This window comes from Anopheles moucheti, chromosome 3, assembly GCF_943734755.1.
Source record: "Anopheles moucheti chromosome 3, idAnoMoucSN_F20_07, whole genome shotgun sequence".
NCBI classification, from domain to species: domain Eukaryota; kingdom Metazoa; phylum Arthropoda; class Insecta; order Diptera; family Culicidae; genus Anopheles; species Anopheles moucheti.
Genome location: NC_069141.1, coordinates 76532430 through 76556395, shown reverse-complemented (window position 1 = coordinate 76556395; position 23966 = coordinate 76532430). Strand labels below are relative to the sequence as shown.

Genomic DNA, 23966 nt, shown 5'->3' with positions numbered 1-23966 from the left:
CAAAAGGCTTGGTCGTCTGCTGTTTTTACTAATTACTTGACAAGCCCATCTTCTTGGCGTAGAACCTTGGTGTTTGGTTATTGTCATTCGTACTAGTTTGGTATTATTGCGTTAGATCTTTTATCTTTACTTGTGGCAATACTGTACTAAGTACTGAAAGAAATCTAATATACACTACTTACCTGGTGTGCTCGCAGCTTACAGCGTATTTCTTCCGAATTTTCAAAATGACACATGTGCCGCTGATATAAATTTACTCGACTTTATATGCTTTGCAAACGGGTGGACCTTGCGCTGTGTAAAAACCTTCCAACGGCAAACAAAGTTCATAAGTTATGATGCATTTCGCTTTTCAGTGACAATATTTTGCTGTCCGTTTAGTTTGTTTTGAAAAATTAACCGTCCGTTTGGGCATACACGCATTGTGATTCCACAACTTAGCTGCCATACACATCCAACAGGCAGTAGAAGAGTGAACGATCTCACACAGAATTTTTTCTTATTGCAATCGGCATTAATTGCTGATGGGATTATTGAAGTATTGGAGCTGCTTTGTATTGGCAATCGATTTATCCAGGAAGAAGTGTAAATCAAAAAGTAATTTGGGACAATTAAAATTACAAACAATTTTTCAACTTAAAGTTGGCTTGAATGCAAACATTGAAACAGTTATTAAAATATATTCGACAGGAGTAAACACTAAAAAGGGACTAGTAGCGTTAAACAGTGTAATGACTTGTGTTTTTGTTTTAAATCGTAAATTTGCAACCGTGTGCATCATGATGAACAGAAAGGGATTTGGAACACAAAATGGGGCGCCGATGAAGACGATAGAAACAAATTTGACGTACAAAAATAAAATCATGAAAAACAAAAATGAACATCACAAAAAAAAACAGCCCGCGACGAAAAACCAATCTACAATATCTGGAAGGTCTTCTTCAGTTCCACCATAAGCGTCCAGTCGGATTTCAACAGATCGTCCCGGAAGTAGTCCTTGCACGCATCGATACTTTGACGGGAAATCTGAAATGGTACAGCAGTAATAAGAAGGACATTTTAGGCGAGGATTTTAAGTTGTTTGAAAGATAGAAGAGAAGAAAAAACCCAGGCGTGCATCAACCATTAATGGAATAGTGACAGCACGATGAAGGTCACGCTGTGTTCATTGACAAAATTTTATTGATTGAGCGTTTTTCCACGCGCCAAGTGTTGCCCTTGAACGGAAAATGGGATAATTCTGCTAGAGGTAGTGAATGATAACAAGGACTTGATTTTATTTCAACTTTGAAGTACACTTAAGCATATAAATTTGTATGTTTTTGTATCGTTTTTAACGAATAACAAACAAATTAAATATCAGCTTAATTTACCACAAGAGCCATTAATTGAAGCTTTAACTCAAACCCGTACCCCAAACCGAAGCTTATAATTAAACAATCGTTAACTGCTCACCAAAGCGTAACCATCAAACCAAGCTTCTAATAATAACTTACAGAACAAAAAAAAATCCAAAAGCTCACTGTTTGCACTAACCATAATTAGTGCAACGTTTTCTGATGGTAATAGAATGCGCCCCGCGTCCTACAAAAATCTAATTCTAATACCATTTTCATAAACAAAACAACCAACAGAAAAAAAAACTTCCTTCCTGAAAACCGAGAACCATATAAATTGGGTCGCAGCAAAGCATGGCAACGCGATTGACGTCATCACGCACCGTTTCTGGGTGTGATAACCTCGGAAGCTTTTTGCCCAAATTTCTCACCCAACCGCATCAACCTCGTCCTCCTCCTTACCACCATCATCTCACCATCTTGCGGGAAATCGTTAAGTTCGACGTCACAACTTCGAATCCACAACATTCCACAACAAAACCGCCCGCCCGCGAACCGCCCAGGTCATGTATCCGTGGAATTCGGGCGGGAAAATAGCAGGTCGGTGCACATAGGCAGCAGCATGATATACATATATACATACAAGTGGATTCCTGCGGGTACATAACGTTCGTGTTGGGTGGCTGGCAGCAGCATAAATAGAACCAAGCCCACCCAGCAATGGAAGGCAGCGGCGTAGGCTACCTACTGAGCGCTGCTGCGTTCCTGATCGCTGAGCTTATTATTTGTGGTAGGGAAAATGGTGAAACACTAAGGAAAAACCATTTTCTACCGGTTTGGTTCCACAGTTCCACTGTGTTTCGTGAGTATAATCACCGCCGGAGGTGGTTGGACAAAAAAAAAAACGGGGATCCTGCCTAACGGAAATGTTCTGCTTGAAAGAGATAAAATCCACAACCAACGCCAACGAAGTATACACCGCTATGTACTACGTCCGGTGGGAAGAACAGTCCCGAAAACAAGCGGGAAAGGGGCCGTGATGCGAATGCGCCCGTTGTTCGAAAAATCGATAAAATCCTGGGAAACGTGAAAGTAGGTCACTGGGATACGACGACGGCTGCACATTTCTTTGACGCCTGTGCTTCATCATGTTGTTGAATGAATTGTGGCCGGCAAATGGGGAACAGCAATGCGAGCTTTACAATGAAATTGGTTTTGTGAAGGAAAACAAACCATTTTGTATAAAGTGTTATCAAATAAAGTTGATGAAAACTATACTTACACTCACGTTCTACCCTTGGAATATTCATTATTTAATGAAATAAAATTCGACTGTATGATGTAAACTTCGTTCAGAGAGAATACATGAATGAAAATTTCATCCCCATTGGAACGGTTCCAACGGGATGGTGGTACGTGGTGCTTTTCCTATCTGTTTTCCTACATACACAATTATATTCTTTGGAATATAAGGAACACGGTAGGGATATTGGGGTAATATACAACAGGTCAGGCTATTTTTAGCACCTAAAGCGTCAGTCCTGGCGAAAAAGAGGGGGAAAGCTGGTCCTGGATAAGCGATAGCGGGCACTTGGGGTGGGTCCATTCCTTATCACCCTACCAACAACCCACCAGAACCTCTTGCGGAACCAGAAACCAATCAACGAACGGGAGAGGTTGAATGGAAATTCAAAACAAAAAAAAAAGCCACACAGCCCCACAGCGGCAAGATATTTTTAGCGCTGAGCTCCGACCAGTCCGGCCCCCTCGCTATGTGGCAACCAGAGCCAGGTTATGTCAAACGAGCCTTCCTGGAGTTCCTGGCACGGATCTATCCTGGATCTGGGGAGAAGGTCGTTCCCCGGCTCCCACCCTTTATGTGTGCAATGGCCATCGGGTGTTCGGGTGTTGAGCTTTTACGGATACGGCCTTGAAAGCGACGCAGAGAGCTGGGGACAGAGCTATCCCACAGGATACGGGCCCCCTCCACCAACCTTCAATTTACTGGTACGAAATTAGGTCAACAATGACGTCAATCGGTAGATCGGCATCAAGTTGCAATGGAGGCTGGTTGTTTGGCATACGTACATTAGCGTACATTTTAATGCTTTGATAAATGCTGTATTTGGTGATAGAACTGTTAATTTAATTAAATGTATTGTTCGTAGATGATGACATTTGAAACTTAGAAAAATTGATTGATTGAATGTGAAAATTTCCCTAATTGCAGAAAGGCAAGCGGCTTTTGTAAGTTTCGTAAGGCATTATTTTGTAGGAAACATTGTTAGTTTCGTCAATTATAATTAAATATTCTCTAAATAGTACTCTGCTACATCGATGTTTATTCGTCATTACATAGACTCGAAAGTACGCAAGATGGTCCAAAAGTCTTTTTAACCAATGTCCATTGTTATTAAACCAATTTTGAACTGCAGAGAGTTTGTAAAGCAAGTAGTTACTTCAAAAAATGATTACGAAATAACTTTGCTAGTGTCGGTCAAGTTTCCTATTGCAATTTGAAATTGTATATGTATATGTTTCACCTAATTCTTCAAAACACTTTACAGCACAATTGAATTTAGTATAATTTGTAAGTAAGAAGTGTACTTTTGAATTACGTCTTCTTGGACACGCGACTATTTACTTGAACTTCAATCGTCATTTACATGATATTTAAATGATTTTTGACATATTTATTTGAGTTTGAAGTATTTTAAAGATAACGTCGGCTTCCTTAATCCACTCGAACCCTCTATAACGAATGGCAATTAGATATGCCAAGTTTGTCACATTTGAAATCATATTTAAATTCATTTACCAAGATTTGACATTGGACACTAATCGAAAGTGCTAACATTTACACAACTATAAATGGTTCCATTTCAGAAAATCATGAAATAACATTCACTCTTCTACTTAATATTAGATCGTGTACGAAACCCACACTTTTGGAAAGCTTCGAGTGACCAATTGTCGTAGGAGCAATTTAATACACAAATAACCGTCGTAGGCGGAATAGGAGTTGATAGGGTTGGATAAATATAGCACAGGAAAGTTTTTTGTCGTCATTTCTTTTTTCGCAATTTTTTCATTTAAAAGTAAAGAACAATTTCGTAACTAATGATTAACAAATAACGAAACTAAAACGCTAAACTTTAACCAAAAATCTCCAGAGAGAAAAATTGATTAATGTACTTTATAAAAACATGTAGTAATAAACCAATAAAGTTTATAAAAATAAAACAAACAATGATGCTGTTATTACTCTATGTTTGATAGAGAAATAACTTAAACCATAATAGCAATTAACTTTATCATAAAACGTTTCAATAATTCTTATACTAGAGGAAGATTGCCAGTTGCAATTTTTAAAGTAGAAAACCATTGGTCAGTGTACTTCAAAATATCATACTACTCATACTTTAAAATGTTTAATAAACCGTACATTGTAATACTTTGTTTTAGTTCGGCAAGATTAATGATATGTCATATTTTATGTTGTTTGGGACCGAAAATTTAAAATTTCAACATTAAGTAAACCAAATAAATAATGCAGTTGTTAAGAACGCTAAAAACAATTTCTTAAATATTCATTCTAACTGTGTACTAACTGTAGTACACCGATCAATGAAATGTTTTAGCAAATTATACTATTACAATATTAACACATAGTTTTTATAAAGCACATACAGCAGATATTGTATGCTGTTTCATCAACATAAAGCATCAAGACATATCATGTCGTGTCGTGTGGGGCAGGCACCACGGCACTACGGACAGCCAAGCCCCTGTGTGTTTAACGTCCTTCCTCACTAGGACACTGCGCATGGCAGCTGCTGGCAGAGATCAATGTACCCAGCACAGTTGTTTAGCTTGCGATTGACGTCATAGTTGAAAGGTACATCCTAATGGCGAAGAAAAACCCCACCAACCCTTACCACCATTATGTTCCTCCCCCTCACGCAAGTATTGATTTATTTCTGATATGCTTTAAAGAGTGTATGTTGCTACATGGCACGTTATTTAACATGCTGCCATGCTGATAAGAATATAAATAGATTCCACAGTGTACGTTTCACGTGCAGAAAAGGTTTCGCCTAATCGGAAATCGTAGCCGAAAATTTATTCCTCTTAGCGAAAGACAAGGCAAAACAAGACAAAACTTCACAGAATTGTGTGAAGTATTTTGTAATTATTGTTCTGTTTTTATCATCAATTATTTTGGCAGTATGTTGAGTTAGAGAATGGACTTTTTCTTTGAATATTTCCCCTTTCGAAAGAACAAAGAACCGTCAGGGAAACGTCAGTGAACGAAAAACGATGACGTCATTGGTTCGATCGATAATCGCAAAGGCGTAAGCTACGGTCACGTACTTTATGTGGAGAGGAAAAATAAAAGTTGCTTTATATTTATGATCCGGACATGCAATTGAGACATTTTATAAGGCGTGATCGAAATCAAACCTTGTAGAAGCAAATATGATGGAATCTAGTGAATGTTTTAGACTATTTACTTGGCTTCATTACCGCAAAGGTACATAACATAAGATAAGCTTTGCGAAAAGTTTTAACATTTGCATAACATTTAATGCATAATAATAAGCCGAATTTTCAACTTTAGACAATAGAAATGAACATCGAAACTCTGCTAGTCTGGATGCTACTGCAATGTTCCGATTTTCTTTTAAACAATATTCTTATTTTCGAAGTTACAACATTACAATACCTCGAACTTATCCAAATTAACAAAACCTGGCAGACTGTATCAGTAAAATGCTTCTAACACACAGAGAGATATGGCTGAATAATGTTATACGTACTGAAATAAACTATATTTATATCATACACTTAGCAATAGAAAATTAATTGAAAACGATAATTCATTCAAAGGACCGGCCATTGCAAAGGCAACGACCAAAGGCGTCGATGACCTAATTTGGTTGGCCACCTCCCCCTCCGATGACGTCGGTGTTGGTGGGCTGACCCGATATCCTAGCAAAAACAACGCATCCCCCCGTATGACGTCAGTCGATGGTGCAACACGCATTTTACGTCATCAAACAACACCTGCACTGTTAATGACTGAGAATGCATCTCACATGTTTGCAGTGTATAATTGAGATGTGCTTGAGGGAGAGTTAATTATTTAAATAATGTTATAGGACGGATCTGATTCTTGTTTCGTTAGCATTTTAGATCTCAATTTGATTAGTAATTGTAGATTCTAATTGTACGTACTCAACAATAAACCAAGCTAGCATATTACTTTAATTTGCGTGTAAAAGCGTCAATGACTAAATTACAGTATTTTTTTCAAATAATATATTCAAGTTACCTATGCAATAGAATGCAATAGAAACATTTACAAGAAACCTAAAACATGATGATATAAACAACTGTAAACTCTATATCTTATTGTGAAGATGAACACGCGGTAGGTGAAACAACCGCTTACCTCAACATCAACAGAAACTGTTTTTATATTTTTGTGCTGTTTTCTTCTTCTTCTTCTTCTTCATCTAGACATATTTTTACTACAGATACATATTTTTGGCCAACAAAAAAAGCTATTTTCATATCGAGAAATGATGGGTTTGAAAAATATGCGTGCTATTTTTAGCGTCCACCATACGCCATTAATGAGGCTGCCCTTTTTCAAATATTAAATACTCCCCAACCCGAATTCCCAGCATCTTGTTGCTCAAGGCAGAAAACGATGGGGTGGAAAAGTTTTGGTTGGCGGTTTTGGTACTGCCACCGCTTGTAAAACTATACACACGGGCGCAGGTAGGTTAACGTTAGTAAAAACAGGCCGGATGATGCTATTGCCACTTTGGCTTAAAATAAACAACACGCAGCCGCAAAGTGCATTAGAACCGCGGGGGGTTTCACAAAAATAGATTCCCCACAGCGAAGCATTATTAGAACCAACCAAAAAAAAAAAGAAGACAAAACCCAAAAACAAAATTAAACAACAGCCACAACACCGCACAACCAGTTTTACAAAAACACATTCCCCCCGTTTGGCCTTTGTTGTCCAACAGCAAAACAATAATCGTAACAAGTATGCATCTATTAATCGACAAACACGAGCAGCTACAAAACAGCTAAAAAAACAGAGCAAAAGAATGGTTTATATTTAAGGATGAATCATTACGACTTACCTTACTAACTAACATGTCGGTTTCTTCAAAGTGACGGCCATACATCTTCGGTGTTTCTCCCGGTATGGGCTCGATTTTGATGCACACCTCCTGTCCCTTTCGAGCACTTTCGATTTGTTTATGGTTCGCTTCGATGGACGTTACAACGCCAAGATCTGTAAACTGTAATGAAATAACGAACGAAAACGCTTTAGTACAATTGATCAGTAACCGCATGTGGGAGAATGAGCATTTAACTAATTAACAATTCCTCACAATATACTGAGCATTTCATTTATCCATTCCGAGATATTGCTTGAATTATTCTTAAAATTCCGGTACATGTTTTGTAACATATAGCAACGTTTTGTTCCCCGCAATAAATACTGCACTTTAAAAATTGTCCATTCATAAACGTGCAACTCTGGCCATGTTTGCTACGTCAGAGCGGTTACACTATAGGGAAACTATCGCTATATTGAAAGTTACAACAAACAACCCGTACCCCGTGACTGCATCATTCATTCATAATTTAAACTCATTCATTCGTTGCTTCCTGTTTTGTTGCTCGGTTGAGTGATCGCGTACGGTCGACCATCAACCAATCGCGATACGATTCTGTGCGGATCAGTTTTTACACCTCCCTCGCTGTGCGCGCCACGCGACACAGTGGCCGGCTTCCGTCGGCGCAAGTTGTTTGACGATCGAGTGCCCCGGACGTGCGCGAAATCGATCAGGAAGGGATGGGATGGGCAACATGGGAACAGGCGACGGGACCTGGAACGGTGCCGATGGGAACGCTGACAGCTTTGATCATCATCGCAGCTGTCCGCAAATGGCGACGTTTGTGTATTCGTCTCAACCGCTTCGGTAAAGCAGCACGGTAAATACTATGCTGGACAGTAGGGAAACAGCTTGAAGCGCAAATTTTTCCGATTGATTTTAAAATTTCACACAACTCTCGGTTAGAAGCGTGTGGCACTGGAGCAAAACATAGCTCCTGGCAAGTGTTGGCAAACGTCGCAGGATTGTTTGTTCGACAGTCAACGCCAACGTCCAACAGACACACATACCAATGCCGGTTCTGCGCAGTGCGCAGTTTCGCATTCGCGTATCAAAAACATTAAAATCAGTTCAACAATTTCGCTCAATGTTTTTTCCTCAAGAATTTCCAATCGCCTGTGACTGTTGTTAAAATGACGTTAAAACTCACAGCAACACTAATTGATTGGGAGGTCTTTTTTTCTATAATACTGGAGTTCTATAGGGTTAAAATTAATATTAAAATTAGCATTAAAATTAACATCTTTTCGAAATTAAGCTCAATCGATCAAACCTCCAGCTGGAACATTTCTAATTAAAATTTAAAGAAATACACCGCGTCTCAATGAGCGCAATTGTGCAGTACGTTTTAATAAGCAGCTAAACAGCTTAGTTCATGAATGAACACAACACACACACCAAACAAACAAAGCATCACTCGGGAGCTGAGAATGGAAATGAAGGATGACTAGACCGTTGATTGAACATTTTATGAATGAAGCTGTACACACACACACCGTTAACACCGTTTGTCCTTAAACATTCGAGGCACTTCACAAAAGGAGAGGGCTTGGTCGCCCTTATTTCTCTGTAAAGGAGCGCCTACGTTTTGCAACAGTGTGAGTGAACAGAGCGAATGAGAATGGGGTAGAGTGAGATGAAACCAGTGGTGAGTCGGAAAATGAACTGGTTTTTCTTTTCCCACCAGGAGGGAAAGTTTCCCATGTTGCTCTCCGTCACATTTTAGCGGCTCCCTACAGACGGGGAGAGACTTCTTTCATCAAAAATCAACAAAATTGCTGAATGAAATCCATTGAAAGCAAAACACACACTGCCGTGAACGGTAACACACACATACACACTGGTAACACGGTCTCCAATGAACCGAAACTAAACCCACCACCACCACCACAGTGTTCACCGCGCCCCATTCATACGGCGCACGGCAAGCGAAAGAAAATCGCACCGAGACCATTTTCATTCACAAAAGGGCCATCCACGAAAAAGGAAAGTCATAACGGATCGAGTGTGCGTGCCACAGGCGCCAGCCAGCACATTGTCCTTCGGGTGGTGTCACCTTGTTTGTGCGAGTGTGAACAAACCAGTGTCGGCAGCACGGGGGCTACAATATGGAAGCGTAACGAAAATAAATGGAAAACAATCGAAGGGTGTGTGTGTTGTGGACAAACGGACCCAGTTTTCAAATCAAATCGTGCCATTTAATGGCGGCGGCTGTTCAAGTTGGGCCAACGCCGTATGGAAATGGGAGAGTTATTTTAGGACGGCCATCAGAATGGAAAATAAATCTCCTGCAGTGTCAGTGCCGCTCGTTGTACAGCGGCAGGCCGAAATTGGTGTTTATTTTCGTCCACCACCAGAGTCTCGCCTTCGGGGAGGTTGTTTATTTTTATGGGGCTTTTTTTATGCCTCATAACTTGCATTTTTCTTTAAATTATATTTCACAAATAAATGTCGAATAAAGGACGAAAATTCAAACTGTAGCTAGGAAGACTATAAATATTTGGAATATTTCCTGTTAAATTCGAAAGTGGCAGCAGTTTTCGAACACTTCTAGCTACCAGACATCGAGGCGTCGATATCGAAACATACCTTCACCCTTTTTTGTGGTGTACATAGCTAATCACTTTAACGTAGTTTATCATTGAGCAAACACATACATGCTGTTGACGTTGCCATGCTTAGAGGCACAAGAAAGAAGCATTTTGTGCCTTATATGTTATCACCGCTAGACTGGAAGGCAAACCAATTCGGCAGACACATAACGATGGTGCTGCTACGTACAAGAAATGTAACAAACCAGAGTGATGAAATATTTGTATATATTCATTATTTTTGGGAAATTACTTCCTGTGTTTTGCATTCGTTTTTGAACAAATGATGTTTTAGAATGCTTACAGAACTGGTCATATAACTTGGACGGATTCGAAAAAAAATCGCAAGAGAGCAAGCAAAAATCAATGCTCAAATTAAAAGTGAAGGAAAAATTGTAGCTTAACAAAGTAGCTGATGGAAAACGATTCCCAGCTTTGTATCAGTCCCGAACGTTTAAAGTTTTTGTGGGAAACCTATCCACAGTGCGTAACATAACATTCTGGCTATCTATTCATTAAGCGACATAGTTAACACTGACGATGTTCTATGAATTTAGAAAGAAAAATTCATTTATCTTACATATTTTCCAGCACACTATTGATGATAACTGTTTGTGCTAAGGCTAGATTATATTAAGATGGATATAATAAAAGAACAATTAGGACTGTATGATATAAACCAAACTGAATGTAACTAGCGTAATAACGTGAGGACCACGAAGGACCGAGGACCAGTCCAGACCACACGCATTCTGTTATCTAGCAACCAAAAATGCAATGAATTATAATGATTGCATTTCGATTTTTAATACTACTTGATGAAGCATTATGTGGTTCCATATAGGGATTTTTGTATAATACTTAACTAATACCGCTTTAAAAAGTGTTTAGATATTAAGTCAGAAATATTAAATATTGATATATTCGATAAATGGCGGATATATCAAGGATTTTTTATTTTTCAGAGCATTTTATCCCAAAAGCTTTTCAAAAAGATATATAATTTTAAGCGAGAAACTATTGAAGCATTTATTTTGTTGTACTTGATACTTCAAATGGTACTTTTATAATCAAAAACAAAAACAATCAAATAGCCATATAGTTATGTTACGCACTGTAGTGAAACGATCGTCAATGAACAAGGCCGTGATGCGTGATCGAGAATTATTTGTATCCTACAAGGGTGTCGTCGATGTACCACACCCTTTAGATATAGCTTTTCTAGATATTTTTCACCCCGTTTTCTCATCTACATCTCATTGCTACGCACATCACATCCGTGAGTTTTGTTTTTTTATTTGCGCTATGTTTGTGCCAGTTTGACATGGCAGAGAGTACATTTTTTTTACCATGCGCATCCATGCGCTCTGCCTCTGGGAAAGACCCGGTGGGGTCAGCAAAATGTAACGATATGTTTTGTTTTTCGCCCTACCAACCAGCTATGCTTATTATGCTGGCAGGCACAAAACAACACGACACACAACGCATTGTGTGTGTGTGTGAGTACGTCCATTGTTGGACATAAAGATCGTTTTGAATTGCGTAACACATGTGCATGACTGTGATGAATATCAAATCAGCACAAAACCCTCCAATCCATCCATCCATCCAGCCATGGCTGTAGCGCACACAGTCCGCATAGAAGTGCGGTGCCGTAGCATACAGAGCGAGCTAGAGAGACATATGAGACGGCCATTTTTATAGATCAGTGACTTAGGAATTATTTCAGTTTCGGTTTCTATCCCGCACTAGAGAACCCCACCAAACGAGAGAATCGGCCTTCTGCGCGGTTCACACGCTCAGCGTAATGCGTTTCGCGATTAGTGTTGGGTCTGGCGTGATGGTCTGGCGGCTGTTTGCTTATTCGGTGTGGCGCAGCAAAAATTGGCGCTCCGTTGTCTGGTTTGGGTTTGCTGATTTATTCTATTTGGATACGCAAACGGTACGGGATGCCGGTGAACTGCCGGCTGTATTGCGAATTTGATAAGCAAATCTTTCCTTTTTTTACCGTGCCACCCCACACAGCAGCGATCGAACATGTTGGCCGTTAACTTGGCTCTGATCGATTGGCCGAATGAAAGCTTTTCTCTCTCGCTTCAGTCTGTGCATTATTGCTGGTGCTTCGTTTCTTCCTGTGCCTGGCGATTGAACAACTGTTGACAACAATTTTACCACCCTGATAAATAGTGCGGCACCCAACATAAAACGCTGACACACTACACCCCTGTGTTCATGATTTACTATCGGTAAACCGAACATCCGATATGGAAGTGTTCCTATTTGCAGTACGTACACCTAGGAAATGGGCAGGAAATAGGAACCTTCTATGTCGATTTCCTGTTTACGCAACCAGGCGCAGTTGGGTTATCTTTGTATTTGAGTAGTTCCTACTAGCAGTGGTTAAGAATATTCGTTCGCTGCTGTACACAAATCATTGTAATTTGCGAGAGGGAAATTATTAGATTGGCTGTTGTGAGTTTGTGAATACTTGGTACTTCAAACCAAATAATTTGATCAACAATTTACGAATCAACAGTACGTCCAGTCTGAGTTCCAATCTCGACTCCTCTACTTCTCTACATTCTAACTGAACTTTTCTTAGGATCTGCATTCTTCTGAACTGAATTAGAAACTGAGACTGATAACTGATGCCGCTATGACCTAGCAGGGATTTAATATAATGTCCGGCTTAATGAAAAGAGAAAAAATGAGATCAACAAGATTGAAAAGATTTTTTTAAGAAAAGTAAAAAGAAGGATAATCCAAAAATCTCTTGAGTACTTTAAGGATTCATGAGTCTTTTGAGAGTCGACTCCTGATTTGAACGACTCCTCAACCAAGATTCATATGAATTTTAAAAAATTCATTACCCACAAGAATAGTATTAATAAAATAGCTCTTTGCTATTGAAGACTCTATAGCACTTAGGTTCATTTATGATTAAACAACGCGTTAAAGATAATAAAGATTTGCGAAATCATAAAAAATTCTTAAACTAGTTAATCACCAAATATAACACAGATAAGTTAGTTACAGTTGATTGAAAAAATAACTTACTAAAACTGTATCACCTTATTCTTACCAACATTCACGAATTAGAAATAAAAACTGCATCAGAAATAAATGCTCATACATTTTCGTCTGAAAATGCGTGTCTGGTTTTTTTTTCTTTCGAAATCAATCAGAAAAAAGTACATGGAAAGGAAATAAGTTATAAAAAACCACATCCAGCACACATTTCTGTCTAGAATATAGCGTAAGCCCAACTGTTGCGAGGTGAACACAAAAACGGATTCGCCAGCGGGCGAACATAACGTATAATTTGTTAAAGATCGAAACGACGACGCGAAGCAAAGAATATCGAATGTGTAACAAAAACAACAAAACAAAAAACAAGAAACAGATGAACGACAAAGAAACACACACCTTGTGGACCTTGTGTTACTAAACGTATAGTAGGGAGCGCTTATCAGCATCATAAATAAGAGAAAATGGTACATCCCGAGCCGGTCCAACATCCGGAGTTGGAGCGTTTTTAAAACCCCCGGCCTTCACCGGCTTCAACCCATTCGAGGGGGAAGGGAGGCCTCCCGACACAATCCCGCGCCACATTCAATCAGGCGACCTGTTGAGCAGGCTCCCGTAGGGCGAGAAAAAAAAAATAAAATCAAAACAGGAAGCCCTGAATCGTTGATCGGTTGGTTTAATTTTTTACATTTCCCTTTTATCCCCTGCCGTTAAATTATGCTGCAACACTCCACCACCACTGCCCCGGCACTCCAAGCTCCACACCTTTCCGGAAAGGGAAGAAATCTCCACGCACCACGATCGGCCGGTGATAATCCTGTGCCGTCGTCGTCGTCGTTTCCAGTAGATCGCGTTTCTATTGCGCTCCCAACTCCAATTACCACACCCGGCATGTGCCATAGAAGGGGTGGCAAATCGGACGGATCGGATGCAATGTGCCATGCAGGTTTTGATCATATTTCCCTAAATCAGCCAAAACGCCACACAAAGCAACCGAAAGGCCCTTTCGAAAGATCGAAACACACTATCGTTCTTCGCTTTTCTTATATTTTCAACCACTTACCACGAAACAAACAACAACGAAAAAAACCTGTCCTTTAACACAAATTAAACGAGCGTTACAACCACAGAAACAAAAAAAAACGCGAAGACAGTAAACGAGAGCATGAGTATCTTGCATCGATCTCAATATCCATGAATGAACAACAAACGCTTCCAAATTAGAGCGGAGGGAAACACGAGAACGAGTATCATAATTGTGTTGCTACCATCCCCGCGCCATGTCCTCTAGTTGTTCGGGTGCATTCACCGCGCAGGTTTTTCGATACGTAACTTGACTCCACAATCAGCGCGGCGCGGACACAGCGGCACGAAGCTAACCGTGGGGGTAGAACCGTGTGCTGGACGAATCAACGAGTCCAGCGAAAGACGAAAAATTGGAAGCAACGCACGATAGGGCCCCGCCGGGTTAAGATCTTTGTCGTCTTTACACCGGAAAAGGCCTCTCGAAACTCGTTAGTTTCTTGTCGCTTGCTGGCTTTGCTTCTTCTGCCTAAAAAAACATACAACGAGACGTTAGAACTAACCAAGGTGTGTCGAGTAGCCACACAAAGTAAGGATTGAAAATCGTCCGTGGGTTTTTTGAAATTTGTTATTAATTTATAGGGTCAGTTTGGTTTCCCCGTGTAAGCAACGCCAGACGGAGCGCTGTTGTCGCACATGGAGTAGTCTATATTGAAATTTGTATTGCAATGTCCTTAGAGCAGTGAAATTTATTAAAAAAAGTCTATAAGACAATGTTTTATAGTTAAATCCAAATCGATTCATAAAATTTATAACTCGCCTGTTTGCTTCAAGTTTTGCCCTAGTCTTTTGTCATCTATTCTCAACAATTACGTTCTATAAAAAAACATTTCAATCATAAACATATGGAATTGATATTAAGATGTGTATGATATTAATCCGTATCCGGACGCCCATATTTCAATAAATGAAATAGGAACTAAATTGGATGTCCATTTATAACCATTATTGGAAGATAGAAATGTAACGGCAGGGTTCGTTCCTATTTTTAATATCTTTCCAATCGATTATATTTAATTGGATCACATTACTGATGGGGGCCCATGCGGTTCATAAAGAAATCCCTTCCTGCAGACGTTTGACCCTTGCTTATCTAAGGCGTGGCCGGAGCAAAACAAACTGGAGGGCAAACATTAATTATAGACCACAGATAGGATTCCAACGATGATGATAGAGTTACATGAATGTGCAGAAGAGTTCCTTAAGTTACGAGTAACATAAAAATAGGATTACAATTTAAAAGGTTGGAGTTCTTGACGGTTCACAGTCTGTATTTGATAAAATAACAAGGAACAAATAATACTCGAATTCTGTGTGTCAAAATTAATTAATAACTGAACAAATCAAGGATTGCAAATAACATAAATAAACAACAACTTTGATGAACAAATTATTCGTACGACCTGCGTTAAGCATATGCCTGAGTCAGCTACGGTCGCAATGCGCTCAAAATAACCTACACATCAATTCGATTCAAGCAAGAGCACGCGGACTACACATTGTGTTCAATGTAAACATCGTCAAGGGCCAAACAACCAATCGACATCCTTTGCAGACATTGCAAGTTACAAAAAAAAAAAACGAGAAACACACAAAGCTCAAAGATTCTAAAAATGGTTTTGTTTTATGTTTTGCACCTGGCGCAAAGAAACACAACTGCGACGCATAATTACATAAATCAGCTTCATCAAATGTCTGTCTGTGTGTGTGTGTGGTTCTTTTTTACCATACCATTGATCTGTCTTCATTCTTTACTACGGTCGAGAAATCATTACACGCTTGCAGCACAAAAGAACTTCTTTCAACCCCGTCATCTGTTACGGTCTGTTGTTGTCTTATTGCGAAGTTTCAAATATTCATTCATGAGTTCGTAGCGTATCGTTCCCAAAACCCTCGTCGCATACAAAACCCAACAACAACACGGTTTGGGATGGATGGGGTAAACACATCCCGGAACAAGAGAAGGGAACATTCATTCATGGTTTCGTAGCGTAGCCCTTCTCGAATGCGAACACAGATATCCCTCACACCACAGTCGTAAGGGGAAAAGAGTACCATTAGCACAACGAGAAGCAAAGCGAAACAGATGTCTCGCGGGTGTTCACGAACCGGAAGAACCGGAAGTACAGAAGGTCAGTTAGAGGCTGAGACAAATAGGAAAAAAAAGAACCCACAGACACCGCAGCAAACCGGCGTGTAAGCAAGACGGCGGCATTAGAAACCCGGGGCTGCGATAGAACACGAAAATCTACTTTTCCAAATTCCATTCCATTAGTTACCATATCCCGTGTGTACCCAAATTGACATAGGCCGGAAGTAAAACAGAATAATACCAGCAAAACACCGACCGAGACCACGCCAAAACCACCAAGAAGAAGCTCGCGCAGAAAGCGGTAGAATAAGAATGTGAGGGAGAGAGAGAAGCAAAACAGCTAGAGAAAACAAAAATCCCCTCTGGCCTCTCATAGCAACAGCGGAACAGTTCCGGTCCAAAGCGGAACAACGCTTCAAAAACTCACCCACCCGGCCACTACTACCTGCTGCCTTGGCACTTCCTCTCGGCTTTCTTAAATGAAAGACCGGAAGAATAACATCCGGAAATTATGTTTGGTTCATTCCTTCTTCTTGCCCATTCTTTGCGCTGGTACGTTCGTGCGTATTGTTGGTTTGCTTCCGATTTAATCCCTCCCCAATACTGCGCTTAACTGCAGGGGCTTCCTCTTTCTCCTCACACACACACACCCTATCACGGCCGTCCGAGTCCGTGACTCGTGCGGCGTCAGAGGAAATGAAGAATTTATGATCAGCTGCGGTGCTGCTGCTGCTAGAGGCCGCACGGATACAGAGAGAATGCGAAGCATATGTTTGCTGCCCCGGATCTCGTTATTTACCCGCTGACCGCGCGCTCCGTCCCATCCTCGCGCCACTTCCTTCCGGTCGGGTCCGGTTTGTTGTTACTTTACATGCACGCTTGGCATCCGAACCGAAATGTGCGTGACTTTATGTGCAGATGTGCGTGTGTGGTTAGGTGTTAAGATATTCCTAGGCTGCGTATGATGTTTTATGAATTTATGTTATTCCTACACTCGCTCGATCGAATGATTGATTCTACCACAATCTTTTTGTTAAAAAGATGTCCATTTTTGATGTTTAATTGCTCATGCGCCAGCAAGTTTGCATCTTCGTACAAATAAATACTAATTTTATAGCAATTTATAGCAAAATATTGAGTGTTTTGTATAAAATAATAGTAGAAACAAGTACAGTATTAACAGCATCAGACTGACTAAGTACAGGGGAGTATCAAGGGAGTCAAGGTTTTCAATTCTTTTCCCATCCATAAAACCTGTCAATCGCGCAAAATCGATGAGGACACAATTGTGCGGACACCAAATTATTGCATCATTACGAACGGGGCGCACAAACAGAATAATAATGATTCATATGTTTTTCAGCGTTATTGAATATTAATTTCTATTAGCATACAACAGGTACCCCGTGCTGGGGTGGGGGATTGCGTATATGCGATTGTTTGCATTTGCTTTGCACGGAATAATCCGCCAAAATAAGTGTACTTTGAGCAATAATTCAAAGAGCAAATATTATTGTACGAACAAACGCAGAGAAACATTCGGAAAAAGCGTATACGTACCTCTTTGCTAGGCACTGTAATTGGTGTACCCTCCTTAACGATACCGGCCTCCACAATCACGCCCATCACGATTGGGTCACGTGAATTAAACACAAACTGGGGTAGAATCTGCAACAAGATACATTTTTGATGATTATACATTTTTATTTAGAGATTCGGAGAGCAAATTCTATGAGGTGCGCTTCATACTAACCTTTAGTTTGCATGGAAACACGGCAATCGATTTAAATTCGTCACGCTTCCGCTGTTTGATTTCGTCCCGATACGCCATGAACTTATCAAACAGATGATAAATGATATCCGCCTGGAACACCTTGACGCCCAAGTTGTCCGCCAGGTCCTGCGCGTCTCGCTCCACTTTCACATCGAACGCTAATATGGTAGCATACCTGGGAAGTTCAAGTAGTTATGTTTTAGTATTTATTTTTGTAGGTGTGCTTCGCAATTGGACCCATATAGTGAGTAGGATTTTCTCTTAAGGTTTAGTTTTTGACAGTAAACAAGCAATAGGAGGGGATATGTTAATTTCTAAATTCTAAACGCGTGTTCGATTAAAACAATTCTAACACAAATATGGATCGCTCGTACACATTGCACTGCAAACGAATACACTTACTGATTTTCATGCTCCAACATTGTAGATGCCTTCATAACGTCACGCTTAACAACTGGACCGATTCGAATGCCGGAGTACTGAAAAGAGAAAAGACAGATGGTTTAAAGCAATCAACATTTTCCCGGAATGAAATGCAATCTTATTCTTAGCGTACGATTTGATTATATTACTGTGTTAAATATTATAAGCTTAAAGGAGATTAAACCCCATAAAAAACAAATCTTCTGTAATGCGGCCAAAGCATTCCCATTTGCTTTGGGTTTAATTACGCCACCAGTTGGCAGCAGTACCACGACGCGTAAATGCGGATCCATATTTTGTTTGTGAAAGTTGCCAACCAAACAATGCTACCGCCGGCCGACATTTTGCCGGTGAAACCATCAAACGCTCTGTACTCATTTCCACGATAAGAGAACCCGCGTCCGCTGAATGCCTATTGTTTCACGGTTTCCTGTCGTTGGGTCGATTTAGGACTGACCGCGTAACGCGCGTCCGTCGTACGCATCGCACAATTCCATGGTCCCTCAAAACAAAAAAAACGGGCCGTTGCCACGTTTGCGTGCTTTCGCGACCTAATGCTTCGGTGGTTGATGGGGCGGCCGACAATGGGGCGGTTTTTCGGCGATGCAGTAGTGTGCATTAGACGAATGTTTTGATTACCCTAAATTCCATCTTCCAGCGAACGATGGTTTGTCTGATGACCGTCACAGCAACACAGGTGCATTGAAATGGATTGCGTTCCTAAATGCAGATAATCGTAATAGTCACAACAGTAATAATTCATGACACTAAATCTCGGTGGGGAAATACGAATTAAAATGCAGGTGGTCCCCGTGATACATGGTAACTGCTATATACGGATTGTGTGTAATATGACTGCCGCTAAAATCGTCTTGTAATTTAATTTAATAAACTTTAGCACGTTTGTTCAGACATTTCGTTTTCTTTGCCTCCAAATGTCACCCGGAATCCAAATTAATAATAATTAATAGTGTATATCGGTGACTGCCACGTATAATTTAAATGCCGCTTGTGCTATAAACAACATTTTTCAGCTATAAAAATATAGCAAATTCTTCTATAAAATATATGCCACACAGCAGTTTCCTAGCAGCAGTGAAATCTATTATTTTCTTAACACTCCTGACTAGCATATTGCAAAACTTAGTGACTTTTCTGTTTTGTCTCATTATAACACACACACAGAGTACCATAATTAATACAAAATACACCTGAAATGTATAAAAAAAAAGCATTATTTCAATTTGAGTATGAACGCAATCGTCTTTTTTATGACATTCACGTACGAACCGACCCACGAAAAGCTCCGCGGCGCATTGGCAGCCATCGTCGTTATCGAAAGTAAAGCCAATGTGTGTGACGAGTTCTCCATAATCTAATGTGCGGAGGATAAATTCAACACTTCCTTCATATTTATTCATATCCGCCACGCAGTCGCGTTCTATTAGCAACTTCCGCTCGGTTTCAGTATTTTATTTATACGTGTGCATAATGTATGCATTATTTCCTTGGGCACGTTCATCTTTCCGTTCTGTTTCTGATGACTCTTGCTTGTTTCTTGAGAGCGCTAAGTACAAAGTAGATTTTTTGTTATATTATTATCAGATAAATGCCACATTGGTAGACCCATATGCCGTGGGGGGTTTGACTCGCACAACATGGATGGATAACGACGATTGTAGTGCCGCAAAAAGGAGAAACTAAATGTATTATCAATAGTATGAGAAATTGATTTCAAAAAAAGATATTTCGAATACATTTACTCTCCTAACCTAACGCAGGAATGAACAAATCTGTAATACGACCACTTACTTTTCACCTTCCTTGCGCTTCGCCGTAGCATAAATTGCTGATCACCTAGTTTGGCCGAGCTTCGACGGCAAACGATCACGGTTTGCGACAACAACAGCGCCATCAATACCGGCGCTTGTGAGGCGGAAAAAGTCCACACGTCGGCTCTCGCTTGGCATTGCCCAAGCCAGCGGTGGTTTGAAGAATGAGTTCATTTATTATGGTCAAACGGCGCAATGGCAATCCACTTGCCGCTTTAAAGGCTGAACGGATCGTTTTACGGCCACAGCAACTACCGTGGGACGATGGTATGGCCAGTAGGTGACGTACCGCCTCGGCTTACGATCGTTGTCTTCGTGTGACGGCATTGCAGATTTTTAGCAACATTTTAACCAGGGCCCAAGTTGGAACTGGTCATCAAGCGGAATGTTGCTCACTGAGACGATATACGTTGCACAAAAGGTTATCAGAAAAACCATCCAAATCCTTGATATGGACAGGAATTCTAAATGATTTCAATCAGCAATTAAACAATTTAAGGGATCTTCTACAACAGCTGTACGATGCTTAACACTTATAGAGTCAGAGTTGTCATATATTCAGCTTTTCAGACCACTTTTCGACCAAAAACATCGATAATTGGCCAGAAAATAATATATTGTACCCAATTAAAAGGCATTACCGACCATTCTACTTCTCTGGTAAGATACAGCTTAAGAATCTGTTCAATTTTTAGGATTACATTTAGAGATCTTGGGATATGCGGGCTTAGTACTTGGAACAATTTTTCGATAATAAATTTACTGTATTTCCTAGAACACACATCTCAAATATTTCCCACACAACAACTCATCTTTCTGGAACTCTGAGCCAGTATTTTCATCATTTAATTTGATTGTACCACTGCTGTACACACTCCCGAACAGAACAGAACAGTCGGAAAGCAGCATATGTCACCCCAGCACCATTCACCACGTTACGCAAATGGAGATCTATAAATTTATTCCTGCAGGTCTCTCGTAACACTCGTACAAACAGTAACACACACAAAAAAAAACCGGATACACGCTAGAACGTGCTCATGACGCAGGGAGATCACGATCGTGGCAATCCTACTGACGAAAAACCGTTCGCTCAAAACGCTTCTCCATCTTCGCAAACACAGTCCGCGAGTCGAGCCTATCGGACCGGTAACGCTGGGGGGATGGTTCTGGGGAATGGGAGGGCTTGTTGCCTTCATCCCCAACGGCGGAAGAAGTCTTCGCAACGCGCATCAAAACCCAACGAAACATTTAAATGTGAATAAATCAACCCTTTTGCGCCCCCTCCCCATCGCATCGGCATTGGGAAATAGTAATCAAACAAGGAGCCGCCGCACACGCACGAACAAAGAAAACGGTGTGGTCGTCGGCCACAAAGCCGGAAAATACTTTAAATTCAAGTCCAAAACCACCCAAAAGACCCCACGACACACCGGGAGGTGGTACAAACGAAAAAACAACAACGCATAAGCGTAAAATGATCGAAATCGCTTGAATGTACGGGGAAGATATGTTTTCGTCTTATTTTGTCTTACTTTCATCCTGCAGTCACAACCGCACACGACACATTCTGCAGTGTGCCACCCCGCAACAGCAGAAGCAGCAGCAGTACGGATACTTTCTTGTTACGCAAAACTTACCACCGGCCGACGCGATGCCGGGGTTTTACTTCAGTTTTTCTTTGCACTTCGTTTCTTTCCGTGCTAAGATTTGTTGTTTTTTCCACTCATAATTTCCCGCCTGCGCGCTCCTATGAATGGGAGAATGAGTTTCTGTTTCGCTGCCGGACACCATTCAATACCACGGGGCTGACGGGTTGTTGACGGATGGGGCACGATGGTGGGGTCATGGGTAGTGATTACACCAGGAAGGAAGGCAACAGCAGCAACAAAATAGTAACTTATCGTCATTAAGACAAACAGGGATTTCCTTTTCTTTTTTTCCCCCTCATACGCACGCTCACTCTTGCATGCACAACTGGACAACCTTCCCATTCATCAGTAGTCGACCCGCGCTTCGTCCATTCATTCAACGCCGGTGTTTGCGAGCTCATTCATAACTAGCTGCGCTCGAAGCAAAACCGTACGACGCAGTACACGCAGCGGAATACTGAGGCTGCACACGGCACACGAAGGCAGCAGGCGAAGAGGTTACAAGACACACGGGTTACGCTACACTGCGCAGACACGCAACACAGTGCGCGCACACTGTTTTCCCAGGCTTGTGGAGCTTCTGCACTCAGTAAGGGGATACACACTTACAGGAAATTTATCAGACTACGCAAAAACGAAGCCATGGATGCCATGGATTCAGCGCTAAGGTTTATAACCAAATTGACCACGTTTGGTTTTGTATTTAGGATAAATGTTTGAAACTTCATACAGCTGTAATACCACAATAAGCAACTTCACGTGACAATAGTGCTATAAAAACTAAGAATTTGTTCAATAAGGCCGTCAAACAGTTAGTGTAAACCTTCATAACATGATAACAGGGGTTTTTGGTGTTCAAATGGTCGAAGTTACAGATATTTCTGGAATATTTCCATATTATATGCTGCAAGTTTAATTTGAATACGTACACAGATAGCAGTGAAGTTTTTTTCACCTTTTGCAACTGATTTCTTGCGATGATTCAAACTTCGCATAATTCAAACAAACGTCACTTAAGAATAAGTTAAATGATATAGTTTTAAAACTTTAAATGACCGTTTTATCCACATATTTTTTCCCCAAACTTTTGGACACTACAAACCACAAAATAAAAGACCAATATTAACCCCCATGAAATCGAAGTCATTCTGACACTGAAGGGTCATTAATCATTAAATTGCCATATAGAAATGTTTTGATTTAGAATATTTTCTTCCACAAACCCTTTTTTCGAACGCCTTCGAACGTCAATCGACTCTTAATCCCATATTTCAGTGAATTTTCCTTTAAAAAAGGTAAACATTTCATCATTAGTGAAAGAGTTTTACAATTTAGGATATTAAAACAAACTTAATAAATAATTAAATTCCTAACGATTCTATAAAAACGCGAAATCTTTAACTTATTTAACGCTAATAATACGCCATTTTTCTAAAGCGACATTTGTTGTTCAGTAAAGAAAAAGGAACTGTTGAAAGATGACGCAACGTTTCGGGGGGGCGCTTAATGCTTACCCCCCCGTATGGGGTTCAAACTCAATCTCGATTCTACTCCTACACCGCCACCAGAATATCCGATTACGTAGTAAACAAGTCAAGGTGAATACACGTTCGTCCCATTCGAACGAATGCAATAAGAACCCATTTCTTTCGAAATGGAAAGTATAACATTACTGTTGGCAAGTTTGTTTTAAACATGTTTGGCAGATAAAGCACACACACATAGCTATTATTTTATGAAACCTAAACTAAACAACGCTAAACAGACAACCGCCGGCTATGGCACAATGCCGTCCCGGTTTCAATACTGCGTAAGTGAATCTTCGTGGAATTGTATCAACATTTCCACCCCGATGTAACAAAACAATGAAACAGCAACTAATAAAACAAAATAAAGATGGGACAGCAGGGACCAACACGCGGTGGGGGCCGTATTTATGTGGGTGAGCT

The 23966-nt window shown here is 40.5% G+C and overlaps 1 protein-coding gene across 1 annotated transcript in view; it reads right to left on the bottom strand.

Annotated features, from left to right (window-relative positions):
- Positions 1 to 222: 222 nt before the first annotated feature.
- The window catches only part of LOC128300954 (eukaryotic translation initiation factor 5B), a 30985-nt gene continuing 7241 nt past the window's right edge, over positions 223 to 23966 (bottom strand). The window contains exons 4-8 of the mRNA XM_053037218.1: positions 18513 to 18589; positions 18090 to 18285; positions 17897 to 18004; positions 7502 to 7663; positions 223 to 1026 (exon numbers count right to left, since the gene is read on the bottom strand). Of these exons, the coding sequence (XP_052893178.1) occupies positions 919 to 1026; positions 7502 to 7663; positions 17897 to 18004; positions 18090 to 18285; positions 18513 to 18589 (651 nt within the window). The 3' untranslated portion in view covers positions 223 to 918. The remainder of the gene's footprint in view (positions 1027 to 7501; positions 7664 to 17896; positions 18005 to 18089; positions 18286 to 18512; positions 18590 to 23966) is intronic.